Raw genomic sequence first — 17,262 nt, forward strand, 5'->3', positions numbered from 1 at the left:
TACAAAAAAGATTTGTTAGATCATACATGTAGATGACAATCTGGTACTCTTGAGAAAAAAATTGTCACTTTGCTACTCCAGAAAAAGTTCATGACCTTGGCTGACCTCTATTGCTGCTTTCTGATTGGTTGACTAGTGGTTGTGTATTTTCTGTCACAAAATGTGTCGCTACATAGTTAAGTGTGGTTAAAACTGAGCCATTTTGGACCCTGTTTTTGTGAAATTTGCTATTAGGCCACACCAATTTAATTTCTTTGTTAACGGATTCGCCCACTTCATTTTTTTCTGATTTGCAAATAAAAATAAAAATTCAGAATCAACTGCAAATTGCTCATATTTTGCCCTGAACAGTTGAAAACAGTCCTTTTCATCCTAGTTATTACAGTTATTCCATCTTTCAATGCAATGGTGTCATTCATTGTTTAAATTTTGAACCAGCCTGGTGTGTTGACTTAATGGCTCCTATCGTACCATTTTGGACCATAATAGGATGCCTAGGCCTGTTTTTATTTTTTTTTGCCTGCCCGCTCCATTATTTTTCTAGAAAATCCGTTAACCAAGAAATTAAATTGGTGTGGCCTTAGGTGGTATTTTTGGGAGCAAAATTCTGTGCATATATCATGTTTTCTTTGAATATTTTTCACAATATTGCACAATGATTTCAAGTTTGAATAATTTTTTTAATTTTCCAAGACACCCCCAACATTGTCTAGTATTTAGTTATGGATAAATATTAAGAGATGTTGTGACAGCTACTAGCATTCAAGGATGTAAGTATGTTATCAAAACTCAAAATGATATTTGTGTTATCAACATCTGTTTACCAGCTATATATATAGAAAAGCACACATGGGAAAGTTATACTGTGATAAAGTTATACTGTGATAACATTATACTGTGATAAAGTTATACTGTGATAACGTTATACTGTGATAAAGTTATACTGTGATAACGTTATACTTTGATAACATTATACTGTGATAAAGTTATACTGTGATAACGTTATACTGTGATAATGTTATACTTTTATACTGTGATAACGTTATACTTTGATAACGTTATACTGTGATAAAGTTATACTGTGATAACATTATACTGTGATAAAGTTATACTGTGATAAAGTTATACTGTGATAACTGAAGGTACAGGTAACATCTGTTTTGTCAATATTAACCAGCATGAGTTAATAGTAATTGATGTAAGTCAATATTAACTTGTAGTGCTATCTTGTGACAAGCAAAGAGGTAGCCATGTTGTAGAATTGTTTGTACATAAGAAACAATGTACAAGGGTCATAACTTGTTAATTCTTACTACGTCACTGGCTCTTTAAAGTTAGTAATCACAATATTAAAGTCCCAATGTAAACTAAGTCATTGTGGTAGTCTCCAAGCAGATACTGGAAGAGAAAAATTGCAGCACATGCTAGCTGTGCTGTTTTTGGAGCTCCAGTATACAAAAAAAAACAGTGCAGCCAGAATGTTTGGAAATTTACTTAGGGGTAGGGGAACTAACAGTAACATCATTTAGTGAATTGTTATGTTTTTTTCACATCAGAATGGGGTATGAAATTTACACCTGAAAAATATATGTATGAAGCAAGGTTTGAAATAAAAGGGTAATGCTACCATCAGTTGTTTTCGGAGGTATCATGAAAATTAAAACTAATTATTTTGCCAATTTGCTGCATTTTTTAATATATAGTATTACACTTCTGATGCTAAGGCCGAAAACAACAAAATAAAACAGCCAAACTGGTCTCCAAAATTGCTGTCATATTTGTTGGTGCTTTGATACCAGAACATGTCTGATTATTTGGGTAACATTTTTAGGGTCAAGGTGGTGGTATTTTTTTTTGGGGGGGGAGTTTAAAAAAAAAAAAAAGAGTCCATCCAGTGACTTACCAACCTTTTGTCGCTCAAGACAAACTGTTTTCTTTGCGCGGACCAACTCCCATGGCATATACATGGTTGTAATCTGTATATTTGGCCAATTTCTGCTCTTTTCAGCCGCTTCTCGAAGCCTTTAGAGACTACAGTTTTTCAACCAATGCATTTTGGCCCCCCTGTCCGTAGAATGGCATCGCCCAAAGTAGGCGTGTCGCGCCATGGCTGACAAGTATTCTCGAGTAACTATTTCATTCTGTTAACTGATCTCAAGTGCCATGTCTTCAGCGTTTTGCGTGCGTTTCTTTTAATTCCCCCCTCTGTCTTAGGAATATGTCGTCCCTTTTTCATTGTCACGTAGGGGGAACACGTCCTAAAACGTCTCTGATTTGCTCTTTTTATTTGCTGTCTACCGTGTTTATCATGGGCTGACTGAAAAAAATAACAATTGTACCTATGGTCTTCCGTAAAAACCACGCAACTTTTTTGGACTGGTTTTCCCACCCCCCAATCGGACTGGACTGCTTTTTCCGCCAATCGGACTGGACTCCTTTTTCCACCAACCCCTGACTGAGGTGGTCGGACGGGTTGTCTGTATATGTAGTGTAAAGAGAAGTACTAAACAACATGGAGACCCCGTCCCGGCCCATGTCGTTTTTTATGCTGACTGTTCTCTTCACGTTATCGGTGATTCTGTACTACTATTTCGCAACTTTTGACATCACATCAACAAAGTGAGTACAACTTAACTTCAAATGATATAGAGGTAAATTATTGTACATGTATTTGAATGTACGTTCAGCCTAAGAGTTAAGTTAGTCACTATGTGAATCAATCTGAAAGATTCATAATACCTTTTGTGTAAAGATAACCTAGGCATCAATTTTTTGAAGTTATGCCGAATTCCGTAACATTGCAGATACGGAAATATGTCCATGACTTGGTCATTTAAACCTCAATGTTTTGTAATGCATGTACAGCTGGTCTTTGCATTGTCTTCTGGACTTAATGAAAGAAATATCGATGTTTCTTATTGTCTTACACTGCCATGCTGTAGTGCGAATAACATGTTTTTGACGAGAAGTATGAGTATATCATGGTTGACGTTTTCTGTTTCATCAGTTTCAGTGTAAAGGCAATACAGAGTAGGATCCTACTGAGACAGACACTATCGGACTCCCACATACTCCTAACCAGCACAGCAAGGTAATTTATAGCTTATGTCGTTTAATATAGAATGTGTGCCACTGTCACCCACTTCTGCTTTAAATTGTAGAACATCCTCATAACACAAGTCCCTTAGCTAGCTCATATCCACCTTTCATGAACATATGTCTGATGGCACCCTTCAATGTTGACAATAAATTTTATCACGATCCATCCATTGTATCTCGACTTATCCTGTTAACAAATGAATCAGTTCAGGTCCACACCAGTGATGTATTAATCCACTATAAGGCTCATTATAGAACTTGACCTTCATTATCACTAACCATACCCACCTACTCCTGTAAACTTCTTCAGAAAGGGCATATATGAGTGCTGCTGCAATTGTAACCTATTGATAGTATAACCGTTTGCGTTGAAGCTAGGCTTGTATGTATCTGTATCTGTATAGCCGGTATAACCGCCTTTCAGCGTAACACACCAGCTTCGCAGGCACGCGGCGCGGCGGCAGCTGGCTATATTACACCGATCGACTTGTTCCACCTAACCCTTGAACTTCTAGCTCTAGACATTGTTTAAAGCTATCTATTGACAATGCCCCTACTGTACTTGGTGACAGTGAGTTCCACTCTGCGATAGTTCTAGGAAAGAATGAATTCTTGAACACCTCAATCCTTGGTTGATAACTCTGGTACTTGAATGCGTGGCTATTTCTTGTTTGATACAACAACCTCACATCTTCTAACACTAGAAACTATTGTTACCATGTTAATATTCCTTACATCATATAATAACCACTGTCTGACTGTCTATATAATATCTTTGTCCAGGACCCCTAGAATAACAAAACCATTACAGTCAGCAATTGCAAGGAAGAGGAAGTTGGACATCAATGTGGAAAAGAACCTCACAAGGTGGTTAGAATTTAGTCTTCTGACATTATTATATCATAAATCATAAATAGTATTTGATGTTTTAAAAATAAACATAAAAACAAAAGCTATTTCTCAAAGCATCCGAATATCCAGCAAACATTTTAGAAACAAAAAGATAACGTTATATGTAACATAATGTATTACCTACTAAATAGCTATAAAGTGAGTCAACTTTACATTTTGGTTGAGTAAAATTGAACATTGGATCATATGATAAATTACGTTATAATTTTTCTTAATGACTGAAGATCGGACATTTACATGGATGATAAATTAATTTCCTCAATCCGCATTTTTTCCAGACTTAACGAGTCATTACAGAGACTGAGTACGCCTGAGAGTTTTTCATATTTTTCGGGATATAAAGACCGTAAAAAGTGTAAAAAACGAAAAGCCTGTCCAACGGACACGCCGGTTGGTCACTACCGCACATGCGCACTCGTCGGCAATGGCGGGATTCTTCTCAAAAGCAACTGTGGGAACGAGATCGACAGTCATGATTACGTCATCAGAATGAACATGGCGGCCTTGAAAAATTACGAGCAGGTGAGAAATGACCTTTTGTCAGATTTTTGAATCGAAAAAATAAACCAATGTTATTATTATTATCATTTTGTCATTATTAAGATACTTTCTTCAAATTATAATCCAGTCTTATGAGCATTAGTCCTATTCAAGTCACCAAGGTTTTTTCTGTTTCCTCTTCTTCTTCAAACCAAAAAGGTCAATGACCTAAACCGGACTGTACTGTCACCATGGTAACTAGTGTTGAGTTAAATCATGTTGCAATTTTATATCAGGAGGGATTTAGACTCCTGTCTGACCATATATATGAATGTGTTTGAGTAAGAATTAACAGCAGAGCAGACCATATGCTTTGCAAATGTTACCTTTCTAGTTTAATATTTATTGTAACCACCTTGTTCTCCATTTCTGCTCATTTTCAGGACGTTGGACGAAAAACAAACTTATCTTTCATCAACTGGAAGAGAATAAAGGAGCTAGGAAAAGAAATAGCGTCCAAGAAAAAGAAAAAAGAAGTTCTCCAACATCTAACCCTACTGAACGGCAGTGTTTTCAGCTATGTTAAGTTGAAAACAAAGGACGCTATCTCTGCTTTGGAATCACTGGAAACGATTTTAAAGAATAATAGCTTGAACATTACCGTTACTTACTCACGTAGTAATGTTCCACTTGTGTTTACAAGGTAAGAGTAGCAATGTTATTTTGGGATGATTGACAATGAGAACAATCCAATCTTTTTGGGGCATGCTAAGTCGAACTTTTTTTTAAATGGTACGCTTAGCTGACACTAATCAAAAATTAATATAGATTTAGTATAGATTTAGAATTAATATAATATAGATAGGTTTGTTTGCATTTGTAAAGCTTCTTATTGAAGCCCTTTGGCTAAATTGCGAGTTTACATCAACTTGACCCTCATAATAACCTGACATGTTCTATTCAAAACTACGAGTAACCTATGTTTGAAAAAATTAACTTACTACACAGATATTCAAAGATCTAGTTTTTCCAAAATTGTAAAAAAAAGGTCAGATCAATCAATGATAGATATCAATAATAAAATCAATATATATTTTTTTGATTGAACATTACTTAGCTTTAATTATGTTTGCCGAAGTGAAACATATTGTTTTTGCTACGTTTCCTCTTCTTCTTCCGTTCCAAGCACTAACCTCTGACCTGGTCAATAACCTTACTGGTGTTGGGTAATGTTGCAATTTTTTAGTAGGAGGGATATATACTTCTGTCTGACCATATATATGAATGTAGTTGAGTATGAATAATTGACAGAGCAGACCATATGCAAAGGTAAACATTATGCATTTGCTTTACAAATGTTCCTTACTACTGTAGTTACCACATTTTTTTTATCTCAGGCCACTACGTGAAACGTTTATTCCCCGTTTGAAGTCTCCAACATCCGGGCTCATTGCCTACATCCTGGCATCTAGGTTCTGTGACGTCATCACCATGTACGGCTTCTACCCATTCGCAACGGACATGCGCAATAGGACGCTTTTTTATCACTACTATGACAAGTCATCCGTTGCCAAGAAGCGAAGAAGTCGCCATAACTTCATCATTGAACATAACTTCTTTACCTTACTACATAACAATGGACTCGTAAGGCTGGTCACAGACATTTGTGAATAAAATATGGCCAGATCCTGCCTACCTGCCTAAATACATAGGCCAGAATTAGCCCCTTGTTCCTCTTCATATATAATTTGATTTGAATTGATTTATTGAAATTGCAACAGTGCAATACACGCGGAACAGAGGTAGCTGTTGCTGGTGTTGTGTCCCGCACATAGAAACGAGTACTGGACAGACAATACCCATTTTCACTTGAGTCTAGTGGAGAAAGTCGTGTAAAATGCCTCTCCCAAGGGCACAAGATCGGTGGCATGTGAGGACTCGAACCCGGGACCTCTTGATTCCGAGTCGCGCACACTGTCGTTGCGCCACACGACCCCACCGCCATGCCACACGGTCCTTAGCCTTTTGTTCAGCAAACTTGAGGAACCATCCTGTACTATCTGGCCCGCCCTCTTTTGGGGGGTCTTCATATGGCCAGATCATATAGTGCAAAATGTATGGGTTGGGAAATGCAAATTCACATGTCTACTGTACAGAATCCTTTAAAAATGGGTAAATTTTCTGCAAGCTGCTATATACGGACTATGTCTTTTAATAGCCCTTGTTGTGATATAGATAAGTTTAACCTGATGATAAACGCATGCGCAAATGATGACACATTTCCCCTTGTTCCCACATGACATATGACACCACGACAATAATAACTAACTGCGCCTAAGCAAAATGCGGGTAATCTTCAAATTAAGGATTTCATATCCCGTCAATATTTTGCAAGTGTTGTGTCGGAAAAGATATCGTTTTCAAAATTCTGATGCAACATTGACCAAACATCGATCCAACATTGACACATGGTAGGAGTGCGTGTCCCAGATACTGCGTGTGTACATATTAGCATACTGGTGCACGCATGAACCAACCTTTGCCCGGACTCATAAGTTCATAAGGACAGGGCATCGTGTTAAAACCAGTGATTATACATGCCATACCATTCATAGGTTTCCTGTCACTATTATAACCTTGCCCCTTTCTAAACACAGACACCCCTTTATACATGTAGCCACTATAAATGTTCACATCATGCAAGTTTTACATAGTAGAGATACATGTATGGGTTCTTTCCTGTTTTGCGTGGATGTCCTCTGATTCCCACCCCCGTAAGGTTAATGGTATCGTCCCGTCAGCTTTACCTGGTATTCTGTAATAAAGCCAGCTTTTGTGACGGGTTATTTTTAAATGGCGTCTCCTTCGCGGCAACTGTTGCTCTTCCTCTTTCTCATCATCTTAACGTCGTTGCTGCTGATCTACGGTTTCACCCCTTATGGAACATCTGCAAGGTAGGGGCTTGAAAGCGTCGAAAATACACGATGTACTGTTGTATAAGTATCATGAAATAATGGCTAAGATACATGTATGATCTTTCACCTTAGTGTGAATGTAAGATGGCTCTAATGTAGTATTCTATCGTTAGGAAACATAATGGCGGGTACGTATAGATTGCATGTACCATAAAATATGTTTGCAAGCCTTTTGATTTTTCTACCATAAAGAACAGGGTTACACTGACGTTTTCGCACTGAAAGATCATTATTTGATCACGATTAATGATCAACAAGTGCCAACAGACCTAGACGACATTTTGATCAGTCATTGGGAGTAGTGGAAAACGCATTTGTACATGTGTGTGGCACGGGATCTTGCAGTTTACAAATAATTATTGAATCTTCCTTAAGTTTCAGGATACCATCGCTAGAAGTCCAGACAAGGAACACCACCCCCTTGGAAGACGCAAAAGATCCCACCGCTAGGTAATTCATAGACTTCAACGTCTCAGCTAGATACATTAGAGAATCGCTATATTGTGATATTGAACATTACACTAGGGACTTGTGCAAAAATCATTTGTTGTTTCTTTTGTCATTGGTGTTTTTATACATTTTTATTTATGTTAGGGTTTTGGAAGGAGAGAGTCGACCCCAATCCAGAAAGCTGACGTCAAATTCCAAAGAGACACCCAACCGCATAAGGTAACTGCAATGTCAAATATAGGTAATCTAACTTGATATCGTGAATGGACTCGAGCAAAACGAACGTTGAAAATCTAAATGTTAGTACCTGAGACTTTGCAACTGTATATAGTATTCAGACAAACAGCAACATGTAGTAAATTGGCCATAAACTAACTACTTTTTTTATGTTTACCAATTCCGAAGGAAAACATATTGTTTTTGCTCAGTTTCCTCTTCTCCAAACACAAAAGGTCAATGACCTGAACCAGACAGTCTATCACCATGGTGACTGGTGTCGGCTTAGATCATGTTGCAATTTCATAGTAGGAAGGATTTAGACATCTGTCACCATATATATGAATGCGTTTGAGTAAAAATGAACAGAGAAGACCATGTGCGAAGGTAAATTTATGCATTTGCTTTGCATATGTTACCTTTATAGTTTGTTTTTGTTTTCAGGCTTTTGACCTTCAAGTATTTTAGGACGTTCGAAAACTTTGCATATTTCTCGGAATTTGCCCAAAATCGTTTGAAGTGTCGAAGAGGGAAACGCTGCATGGTAGCAACGCCGGTCCGCCATTACCACACATGCGCACTCGTTGGAAACGGCGGGATTCTCCTGGACAGTAACTGTGGGAACGAGATCGACAGTCATGATTACGTCATCAGGATCAACATGGCGCCCATCAAAGGTTATGAAAAGGTATATATCTGTTTTTTTTTTCAATATTACATCAGTTTTTGCCCAACAGTAGAACAAAAACTTTCTGTTGGTTCAATGATTCCATAATTGTTTTTTTAATGATAATTTGGGATATTTTTCGTTTAACAAAACATATTGTTTTTGCTCTGTTTCTTCTTCTTATCCAAACAAGTTAGGTCAGTGACCTGAACCAGACGTCTGTCACCATGGCAACTGCTGCTGTAGCAGACACCCTGTGGTGTTGGGTTACATTATGTAGCAAGTGTTTGAGGGGCTGGTCACCATATACATGTATTTCAATATGTTTAAGTAGGAATAATATATAACAGCAGTTTGTTAGACTAGACCATGTGATGATGTGAAGGCAAACATTGACATTTGCTTTGCAAATGTTACCGTTCTAATTCTATTTTATTTTACCACAGGACGTTGGAATCAAATCCAACATGACGTTCGTCAACCTACAGAGAACCCTACAGCTGCGGAAAGATCTGGTGTCCAGAAGAAAGAGAAAAGAGATGCTCCAAGACTTAGCTCTCCTGAATGGCAGCGTCATCAGCTACGTCAAGCCAACCACAGCTTCCGTTACAAAAGCCTTAGGGGCTCTGAGCTCAGTGCTGAAGGAAAATGAAATAGACATCACCATTACGTATTCATTACGTAATGTACCAGTAGTGATGACTAGGTAATATACTAAGTAAAAATAATAGAAAAGTCATGATTAAAATCTTATTTCTAAACCTTGTAATTATGTTCACTTTCGCAGAAGGAAAACATATTGTTTTTGCTGTTTCTTCTTCTTCTTCTCCAAACAAATAAGGTCAATGACCTGAACCAGACGTCTGTCACATTGGTAACTAGTGTTGGGTTACATCATGTTGCAATTTTGTAGAAAGAGGGATTTAGACTCCTGTCTGACCATATATATAAATGTGTTTGAGTAAGAATTAACAGAGAAGACCATATACATTATACATTTGCTTTGCAAATGTTACCTTTCTAGTTTAGACTCGGGATTATACGAGAGCTTTAATGTCTTTATCTTTATTCTAGGATGCTCCGCTCTACTCTGATATCCGAAATGAAGTCTCCAACATCCGGGCTCATCGCCTACATCCTGGGAACGACGTTCTGTGACGTCATCACCCTTTACGGCTTCTACCCATTCGCCACGGACATGCGCAATAGGACGCTGTTTTATCATTACTATGATCACATCCCCGTGAATCACAGAAACAGGCACAATTTTAATATTGAATATGATTTTCTGAGGTCTGAAAACCGAACTGCGTCAGTTAGATTGGTTACGGACGTCTGCACATGAAATTAGCACATATACTACATTTTAACAATGCAAGGTTTGTTATTTAGGAAAATGAACATGTATTCAGGCTTGAAAAATAGCGCAGTTGGCAACTTAGTCAACTGTCTTTCATACAATTTGCACAATACTTTGAAAATATATATATTATGAAAAGAATTTCGATTAAAAAAGAACATCGCTAGAGATATCAAAAGATATCATGCGAATGCAAATTCCTAAGTTTCACTGAAATGCTGTCCTTCGCTAAGGTATAAATACGCGTTGCTATTTTCTTTTCTCAATGTTTCTTTAGCCATTGATAAAGTTTCAGTTGACAAATCCGGCTATAGCACAATACTTGGGAAATACATATATTTTGAAAATAATATCGATTGAAAAAATGACATATAGAGGTATCAAAGATATCACGCGAATGCAAATTCTATAAAAAGTTTCAATGCACTGAAATGCTGTCCTTCGCTAAGGTATAAATACGCGTTGCTACATGAAGTTTTAGTTGACAAATCCGGCTATAGGATCGGGCAGGGCGCCTCCCCGCATCCAGCATTCTCGCCTCATATTTCGTGGAAAACGGGAACATCTGGAACTGACTGTGGACAAAGAAATATTAATATTTTAGCACAATTATTATCATTATCCTTATATTACAATTACCAGTTACTGTATAGGAATAATTCGAACATCAAAGTAAGTTTGTCCTTGATAATTTGTTCCCTATGAATGTTAAATAATAATTAATCCGATTTTCACACTTACCGTCTATAGTTTCACAGTTTTTACCAGAAAAGTCCCTGCGACAGTGACAGTAGTAACCGTCCTGGCCGCTCTTAAAGCATGTCGCTCCCCACAGGCATGGTTGACTGGCGCAGCCTACATTTACAGCTGAAAAAAAGATCACATCTATGTTTACCGTAGAAAAAACTTTGGAGAAACAGGCGTAGAATTTATGCAGGATAGAACGTACAGGGAAGCATTGGAACCTTGTGCCATAGATACCAGTTGTACCAATCACCGAGCGGCATCCCATCGTACCACAGCCAGTCCAACAAAGAGCTTGAACGTCTCGACCAATAAGCGAGCGGCATCCCATCGTGCCACAGCCAGTCCAACAAAGAGCTTGAACGTCTCGACCAATCACCGAGCGGCATCCCATCGCGCCGCAGCCAGTCCAACAAAGAGCTTGAACGTCTCGACCAATCACCGAGCGGCATCCCATCGTACCACAGCCAGTCCAACAAAGAGCTTGAATTCGAACGTCTCGACCAATCAGCATCCCATATCGTGCTACACCCTTCCCAACAAAAGGGCTTTTTTAAACGCCTCTATCATTATTCTATATCGAATATGACATTTTCAGGTCTGAAAACCCAACTGCGTTAGATTGATTACAAAAATTTTCACATGACATCAGCACATGATAAAAAAACAAGACAGGATTTGTGATAAAGACAAACATACGTTTATTGAGGTTTGAGACATGGTGCAATTGACACCTGTTGTTATACATACAGTTTGCGCAATACCTTAAAAGGAACACATAGATGACAAAAAAGATATCATGCGAGTGCACATTCCTATCGTTCCACGAAATGCTATGCAATCACGCCACGTAGTACTAGTAAGTTTCTCTGCTGAATGTTTCTTATTAGCTTGATTGAGAGGTTCAAAAACTCATTTTTCCCTAGAACTATTGTTTGTTTATTTGTTTATTGTCATTTTGCACATAAAAAAGTAACAGTATAAAATGAAATTATATACAAATATATGCAAATATATGCTGGAGAGCCCAAGAAACCTGAAGGTTTGTCTAGTGGACTCTCCCAAATCCCAAAAACTATCGCTGTCACCGAATACAGTAGGTGTATCATCACTAGCTAGCTTTAAACAATATTTGGAGTTAAATGATCAAAGGCTAATTGTAACAAGACGTTCAGGGTAATGTAGCCAGCTGCCGCCGCGCCGCGCGCCTGCGAAGCTGGTCTGTTACGCCGAGGGGTAGTTATACTAGCTATACAGATACAGAAGCTGGTGTGTTACCCCGAGGGGTGGTTATACTGGCCATACAGATACAGAAGCTGGTCTGTTACGCCGAGGGGTAGTTATACTAGCTATACAGATACAGAAGCTGGTGTGTTACGCCGAGGGGTAGTTCTACCGGCTATACAGATACAGAAGCTGGTGTGTTACGCCGAAGGGCGGTTATACCGGCTATACAGATACAGAAGCTGGTGTGTTACGCCGAAGGGCGGTTACACCGGCCATACAGATACAGAAGCTGGTGTGTAACGCCGAGGGGTGGTTATACTGGCCATACAGATACAGAAACAGAGTTAACAAAACCGGCTATAGAAACGTGCAGTGGGTCTCCGTGCATCCAGCATTCCCGTCTTGTGTTCCGGTGTAACCGGGGCCATCTAGAGGTAATAAACTGTGAACAAAGACAACATTTGGTTGTATTATCATTATTATTTTTTTCATCCATTTGATACAATAATCAAAATCACAATTTCCTATAAAGAAACGTCAAAATTCACGTAACAAGTTTTGTTCACACTTACTGTCTTGGAATTCACAGTTTTCACCATAATAGTATATGGCAATTGTTTCTGCACAGTCACAGTAGTATTCGCCATGGCCTCTCTCGTAGCACGTTCCTCCATTCTGACAAGGCTGACTGGCGCAGCCAACATTTACAGCTGCGTAAAGAACGTGGCAAGTTTCCATTGTATGGAACTTTAGGCCAAACTGACTTAATTTTATGGATGACATCCTCTGAAGACCCCCAAAAGAGTGCGCGCGGGCGAATTAAAAAAAATCAAGCAAAAACAATTCTACTAAACCACAGGAATACAAAGCTGGTGTTGTGAAGTACGGCCTAAAGAACTTTAGGAGAAGCAAGAATAGTGGCTACGATGGGGTCGAACCTTTGGAAAAACATTTAAATGTGTTCAGCACCAAGGACAGGCATGCTAGCGTGTTTTTCTTACACTTGTGTATTGAAATTCGTCAATATTGTTCTGTGCTTTTAAAGCAGCATCTACTTACTTATGATAACAAATTGTACTTTGAGTAACGAGTATTGTTTATACTGTAGAATAGCATTATGTAAAACGACCACCGTTACCTAATATCATTTATGTACCTGTTTCACAATTTCGGCCGGTCCATCCTAGCCCACACTCGCACGTATAACTGTTATGGCCGTCCGTGCAGCGTCCGCCATTTTGACAAGGGTTGGGCCAACACTCGTTCACAGCTATGTAGAAAAAAAGTAAGGAAACTGTGTTAGTTATATATACATATGTCAAAATAGTAAGGTCGAATAAAAAAGAATTTCAATATGGAGTTATAACGTGTTAATGCGATATGATAAGCTAGATTTCGATTTTAGGGTTTTTGAACACTACGGCATTACTCTAAACAAAGAGCAAGCAAACGCGAGATATGAGTCTGTCTTTATGAAAAAAAACCGTTACGGATAATGTATAATATAAATCTGTAACAGACTAAACAATTAAAAGGAGCACTAAAACGGCATGGGTTTGACGTACATCGTTCGCAGTTCCTCCCCTCCCATCCAGGCTGACACGAACATTCATAGCCGTTGATTTTATCCAAACAGTTGCCACCATTTTGGCACGGATTGCTCCGGCACTCGTTGATGTCTAAAACGACAAAAAAGTTACCACAGTTACAGTTACAAGTTACCAAAAGTTACAGTGCATTTGTCATCCATAAAATCAAATAAGTACGGCCTAAAGAACTTTAGGAGAAGCAAGAATAGCGGTTACGATGGGGTCGAACCTTTGGAAAAACATTTAAATGTGTTTAGCACCAAGGACAGACATGCTGGCGTGTAACAGGGATTCGGTCGGCACCATAGCATCTCACCTGTGCTATGGTTTTTAGTAGGATCTATTTACTGGAGAAAGGTAAATATTACGATGGGGTCTAACTTTAGCTAAAACATTTGAACTCCGTGTTCAGCACCAAGGACAGGCATGTTGGTGTGTAACTGGAAATCGACACCATAGCTCTCTCTCTCTCTCTCTCTCTCTCGCTCGCTCGCTCGCTCGCTCGCTCGCTCTTTATGGTTTTATAAGGTTACATTTAAGGATAAAGGATCTATTTAAAAAGACAGGGTTCTGACGTACATCGGTCACAGTTCCTTTCACTCGTAGCCGTTGGTTTTGTCCAAACTAGTTGTATGGATGGAGACCTTTTTTTTTATTTCAACATTTCATGACTAGACATGGTGACGACACACTTAACTTCAATCAATTTATTTTATACCACAACCAACGCAGAGAAGAAATACAAAACAGGAAAACACTCATTTTCACTTGAGTCAAGTGAGGAAAGTCGTGTAAAGTGCCTTTCTCAAGGGCACAAGATTGGTGATATGTCAGGACTCGAACCCGGGACCTCTTGACTCCGAGTCGAGCGCTATGCAGTTACGCCACTCGACCCTACAACGGAGGAGTGAAGACCTTACCTCAGATACAAGTGGATATGACCTTGATAATCTTGATGAGACATAACAGGACATAACAAACTGGAAAAAAGCCAAGAAAAATGTCGACCTATCTGACAGCTGTCTCCGCTGTATCCCTGTGGACAGTCGCAGGAGTAGCTGTCACCGCTGTCCGTACACTGTCCACCGTGCTGACAAGGACTGCTGGCGCATGCACTGATTGCTGTAAGAAGGGCAAAGTTACAGGAAAAAAGATCTGCAGTTGTTACTGTATTGAAATACTGACAAAATCTACTAAAGTACAACAAATTTTAATGTCTTCCTTATGATACAAAATGGAGTAAGACTTTGTTGGAATGAACGATATAATTACTGCTTTGCGAAGCATTTTTGTGTAAAAAAAGGCTAACCTTTACCAGGCTTCGCAAAGCTGCAAACTGTACTCTTGAGTGGACCAACTCCCCTGACATGTTATCTGTCTATTTTGTCAATTTCTACTCTTTCTAGCTAGCTCCCTACGAAGCCTGGTAGAGGCTAACGTGCATTGTCTATGAAAGATAAACCACGTTGAAAAGTACCTTGTTCACAGTTGCCCCCCTCCCAGCCTCTCGGGCACTCGCAGAAGTAGCCCCGATGCCTGAGTACGAGCCACGATGGGAGGTCATGACCTTCTACACACCTGCCTCCATTCAGACAGGGGGCGCTGCTGCACTCTTCTACCACTGTAGGGGGAAACAGCAAAAATAAAAGAATGTCTACACTTTAGGAATTCCTCCAGTGATTGTAAAAGTTTATTCCCATCCTATACTAGCCACACACTCTTGTATAACGTAACTTAGACTTTCGAAATTGCAGTTAGTGCCAGTAGATGCTATATAATTCTGTCAAAAACTTTGAAGTTCCTGAATGGCACTTGAGGTCTTTAAATTAACCATCATATATCACTACTTACCCTGTTCACAGTGTGTTCATTTTTCTACTTACCCTGTTCACAGTGTGTTCCTTTTCTCCCAGCAGGGCATTCGCACACGTAGCCATCTTGTTGGTTAACACAGACGCCTCCATGTTGACAAGGGTTACTGGCACAGCCGTCCACAACTCCTACAGGTATACAAGAATTCTAACCATTTCCTTTTTAATAAATCATATCAATATTTGCTAATAATGCCTAATGACAATTATCTAATTGTAGGGACGTTTATGACAGGTTTTTAATGTCATTTTTATAAACAGCATAACTAGAGCATCCAGTAGCATGAAATTTTGTTGACCAACAAGAACTAATGGATTCAAACTGTCGATTCTGGAGAAAGAGGCATCTAACATCTAAACAGGACAAATTTAAACTACATGTACTAACGCGTACCCTGTTCCACGGTGTACCTCAGAGAAGGCATCATCAGGCATATCCCACAGTACATTGCGGTTTCTTACCCTGTTCCCAGGTGTGTTAGATGACAATGACCTACCCTGTTCCTCGGTGTGCTCCATGATCCAGCCCCTGAACCTGTGCAGACGGGTGTACACACCATACTTCCCTCTCAGCGCGCAGCCGTCACCCCAGCTCACTACACCCAGGAGATGCCATCTTTTAAAAGAACAAAGAAACTGTCAAATAAACTTTGAGCTATAAAAGTGTTGGTCCATCAGAGGATGACTAGGGACCAACAAAGTAAAACTGTCCACAAAACAAATGACAAACTGGACATAACTACTGAACAACATGCAATTTGACGAAGCAGCCTTAAAGTATGTTGCAAGTAACTACGCAAAAGGAAAGACTACATCTCAAAGGTTATGTCTTATTATAAAGCAAATAACTTTTTTCGCAAAGTAGAGATGATAATCATCGAAGAAACAAATTTAGTAAACCTACTAATATGTTCTCATGATGTCCCTTATAACCGTGCCTAAAACGTAAAACAATATTCAAGAAACTTTTAAAAGATGTACAATAAAGATTCAATTATTTGGTATCATTGGGCTACGGGCTCTACCAGGCTTCGGGAAAAGGCTGGAAGGAGTAGAAATTGGCCAAATAGAGAGATAACATGCCGGGGGAGTTGGTCCGAGGCAAACTGTACTCCCTACCGGACCAACTCCCCTGGCATGCTATCTCTCTATTTGGCCAATTTCTGCGCTTTCCAGACGCCTCCCGAGGCCTGGTAGATGCTAGGGCTACAATACAGTATTTTATTAGTGAACACGTATTCCTGACCTTCCGTTGTCAAAAGCAGCGAACGGCCCTCCGCTGTCTCCCTCGCACGCGTCCCTGCCCCCCTCCCTCCGTCCCGCACAGAACATGTTCTGACTGATGTCCCGTGCGTACTGAGGGTGGGCGTCCCGACACCGTCTCAGGGACACCACGGGTACACTCACCTGTAGTTCAAACTTTATTAGAATCATGTTTAACTCAGTTTTGCATGTCCTGAGTACTGAGGGTGGGCGTCCCGACACCGTCTCAGGGACACCACGGGTACACTCACCTGTAGTTCAAATTTTATTAGAATCATGTTTAACTCAGTTTTGCATGTCCTGAGTACTGAGGGTGGGCGTCCCGACACCGTCTCAGGGACACCACAGGTACACTCACCTGTAGTGCAAACTTTATTAAATTCACGTTTAACCCTACCTAGACCGGGGG

The 17,262-nt window shown here is 39.5% G+C and overlaps 3 protein-coding genes and 1 long non-coding RNA gene across 4 annotated transcripts in view; 2 read left to right on the forward strand and 2 right to left on the reverse strand.

Annotated features, from left to right (window-relative positions):
• The first annotated feature begins 2,454 nt into the window (after positions 1-2,454).
• Positions 2,455-6,211, forward strand: LOC109467370 (alpha-2,8-sialyltransferase 8B-like). The gene is made up of 6 exons (XM_019765314.1): positions 2,455-2,619; positions 3,008-3,091; positions 3,883-3,966; positions 4,290-4,533; positions 4,935-5,194; positions 5,889-6,211. The coding sequence occupies exons 1-6, from the start codon at positions 2,513-2,515 to the stop codon at positions 6,163-6,165; spliced, it is 1,056 nt and encodes a 351-aa protein (XP_019620873.1). The 5' UTR covers positions 2,455-2,512; the 3' UTR covers positions 6,166-6,211.
• A 1,852-nt stretch (positions 6,212-8,063) lies between these two features.
• On the forward strand, positions 8,064-10,663 carry LOC109467373 (alpha-2,8-sialyltransferase 8B-like). The gene is made up of 4 exons (XM_019765316.1): positions 8,064-8,135; positions 8,577-8,820; positions 9,246-9,505; positions 9,874-10,663. Exons 2-4 carry the CDS (start codon positions 8,674-8,676, stop codon positions 10,142-10,144), a joined length of 678 nt encoding a protein of 225 aa, XP_019620875.1. The 5' UTR covers positions 8,064-8,135; positions 8,577-8,673; the 3' UTR covers positions 10,145-10,663.
• A 3,038-nt stretch (positions 10,664-13,701) lies between these two features.
• Positions 13,702-15,714, reverse strand: LOC109467388. Its single transcript, XR_002140077.1, has 4 exons — positions 15,603-15,714; positions 15,197-15,340; positions 14,728-14,841; positions 13,702-13,809 (listed from the first exon to the last, which is right to left on the reverse strand). It is a non-coding gene; the product is annotated as an uncharacterized LOC109467388 (long non-coding RNA).
• A 245-nt stretch (positions 15,715-15,959) lies between these two features.
• The window catches only part of LOC109467303 (mannan-binding lectin serine protease 1-like), a 7,909-nt gene continuing 6,606 nt past the window's right edge, over positions 15,960-17,262 (reverse strand). Inside the window, exons 8-9 of the mRNA XM_019765245.1 lie at positions 16,837-16,997; positions 15,960-16,206 (exon numbers count right to left, since the gene is read on the reverse strand). Coding sequence (XP_019620804.1) covers positions 15,960-16,206; positions 16,837-16,997 — 408 coding nt within the window. The remainder of the gene's footprint in view (positions 16,207-16,836; positions 16,998-17,262) is intronic.

The sequence above is a fragment of the Branchiostoma belcheri genome, unplaced genomic scaffold, assembly GCF_001625305.1.
Source record: "Branchiostoma belcheri isolate BF01 breed outbred unplaced genomic scaffold, Haploidv18h27 scaffold18, whole genome shotgun sequence".
Taxonomy (NCBI): domain Eukaryota; kingdom Metazoa; phylum Chordata; class Leptocardii; order Amphioxiformes; family Branchiostomatidae; genus Branchiostoma; species Branchiostoma belcheri.

Bases quoted from the DNA above. Each gene is read 5' to 3' on its own strand.
- LOC109467373 (XM_019765316.1), top strand. From the start codon at position 8,674: ATGGTAGCAACGCCGGTCCGCCATTACCACACATGCGCACTCGTTGGA. The intron at 8,821-9,245 runs GTATATATCTGT...ATTTTACCACAG, and splicing joins CCATCAAAGGTTATGAAAAG to GACGTTGGAATCAAATCCAA. The intron at 9,506-9,873 runs GTAATATACTAA...TCTTTATTCTAG, and splicing joins GTACCAGTAGTGATGACTAG to GATGCTCCGCTCTACTCTGA.
- LOC109467370 (XM_019765314.1), top strand. From the start codon at position 2,513: ATGGAGACCCCGTCCCGGCCCATGTCGTTTTTTATGCTGACTGTTCTC. The intron at 3,092-3,882 runs GTAATTTATAGC...ATCTTTGTCCAG, and splicing joins CTCCTAACCAGCACAGCAAG to GACCCCTAGAATAACAAAAC. The intron at 3,967-4,289 runs GTGGTTAGAATT...CATTTTTTCCAG, and splicing joins GTGGAAAAGAACCTCACAAG to ACTTAACGAGTCATTACAGA.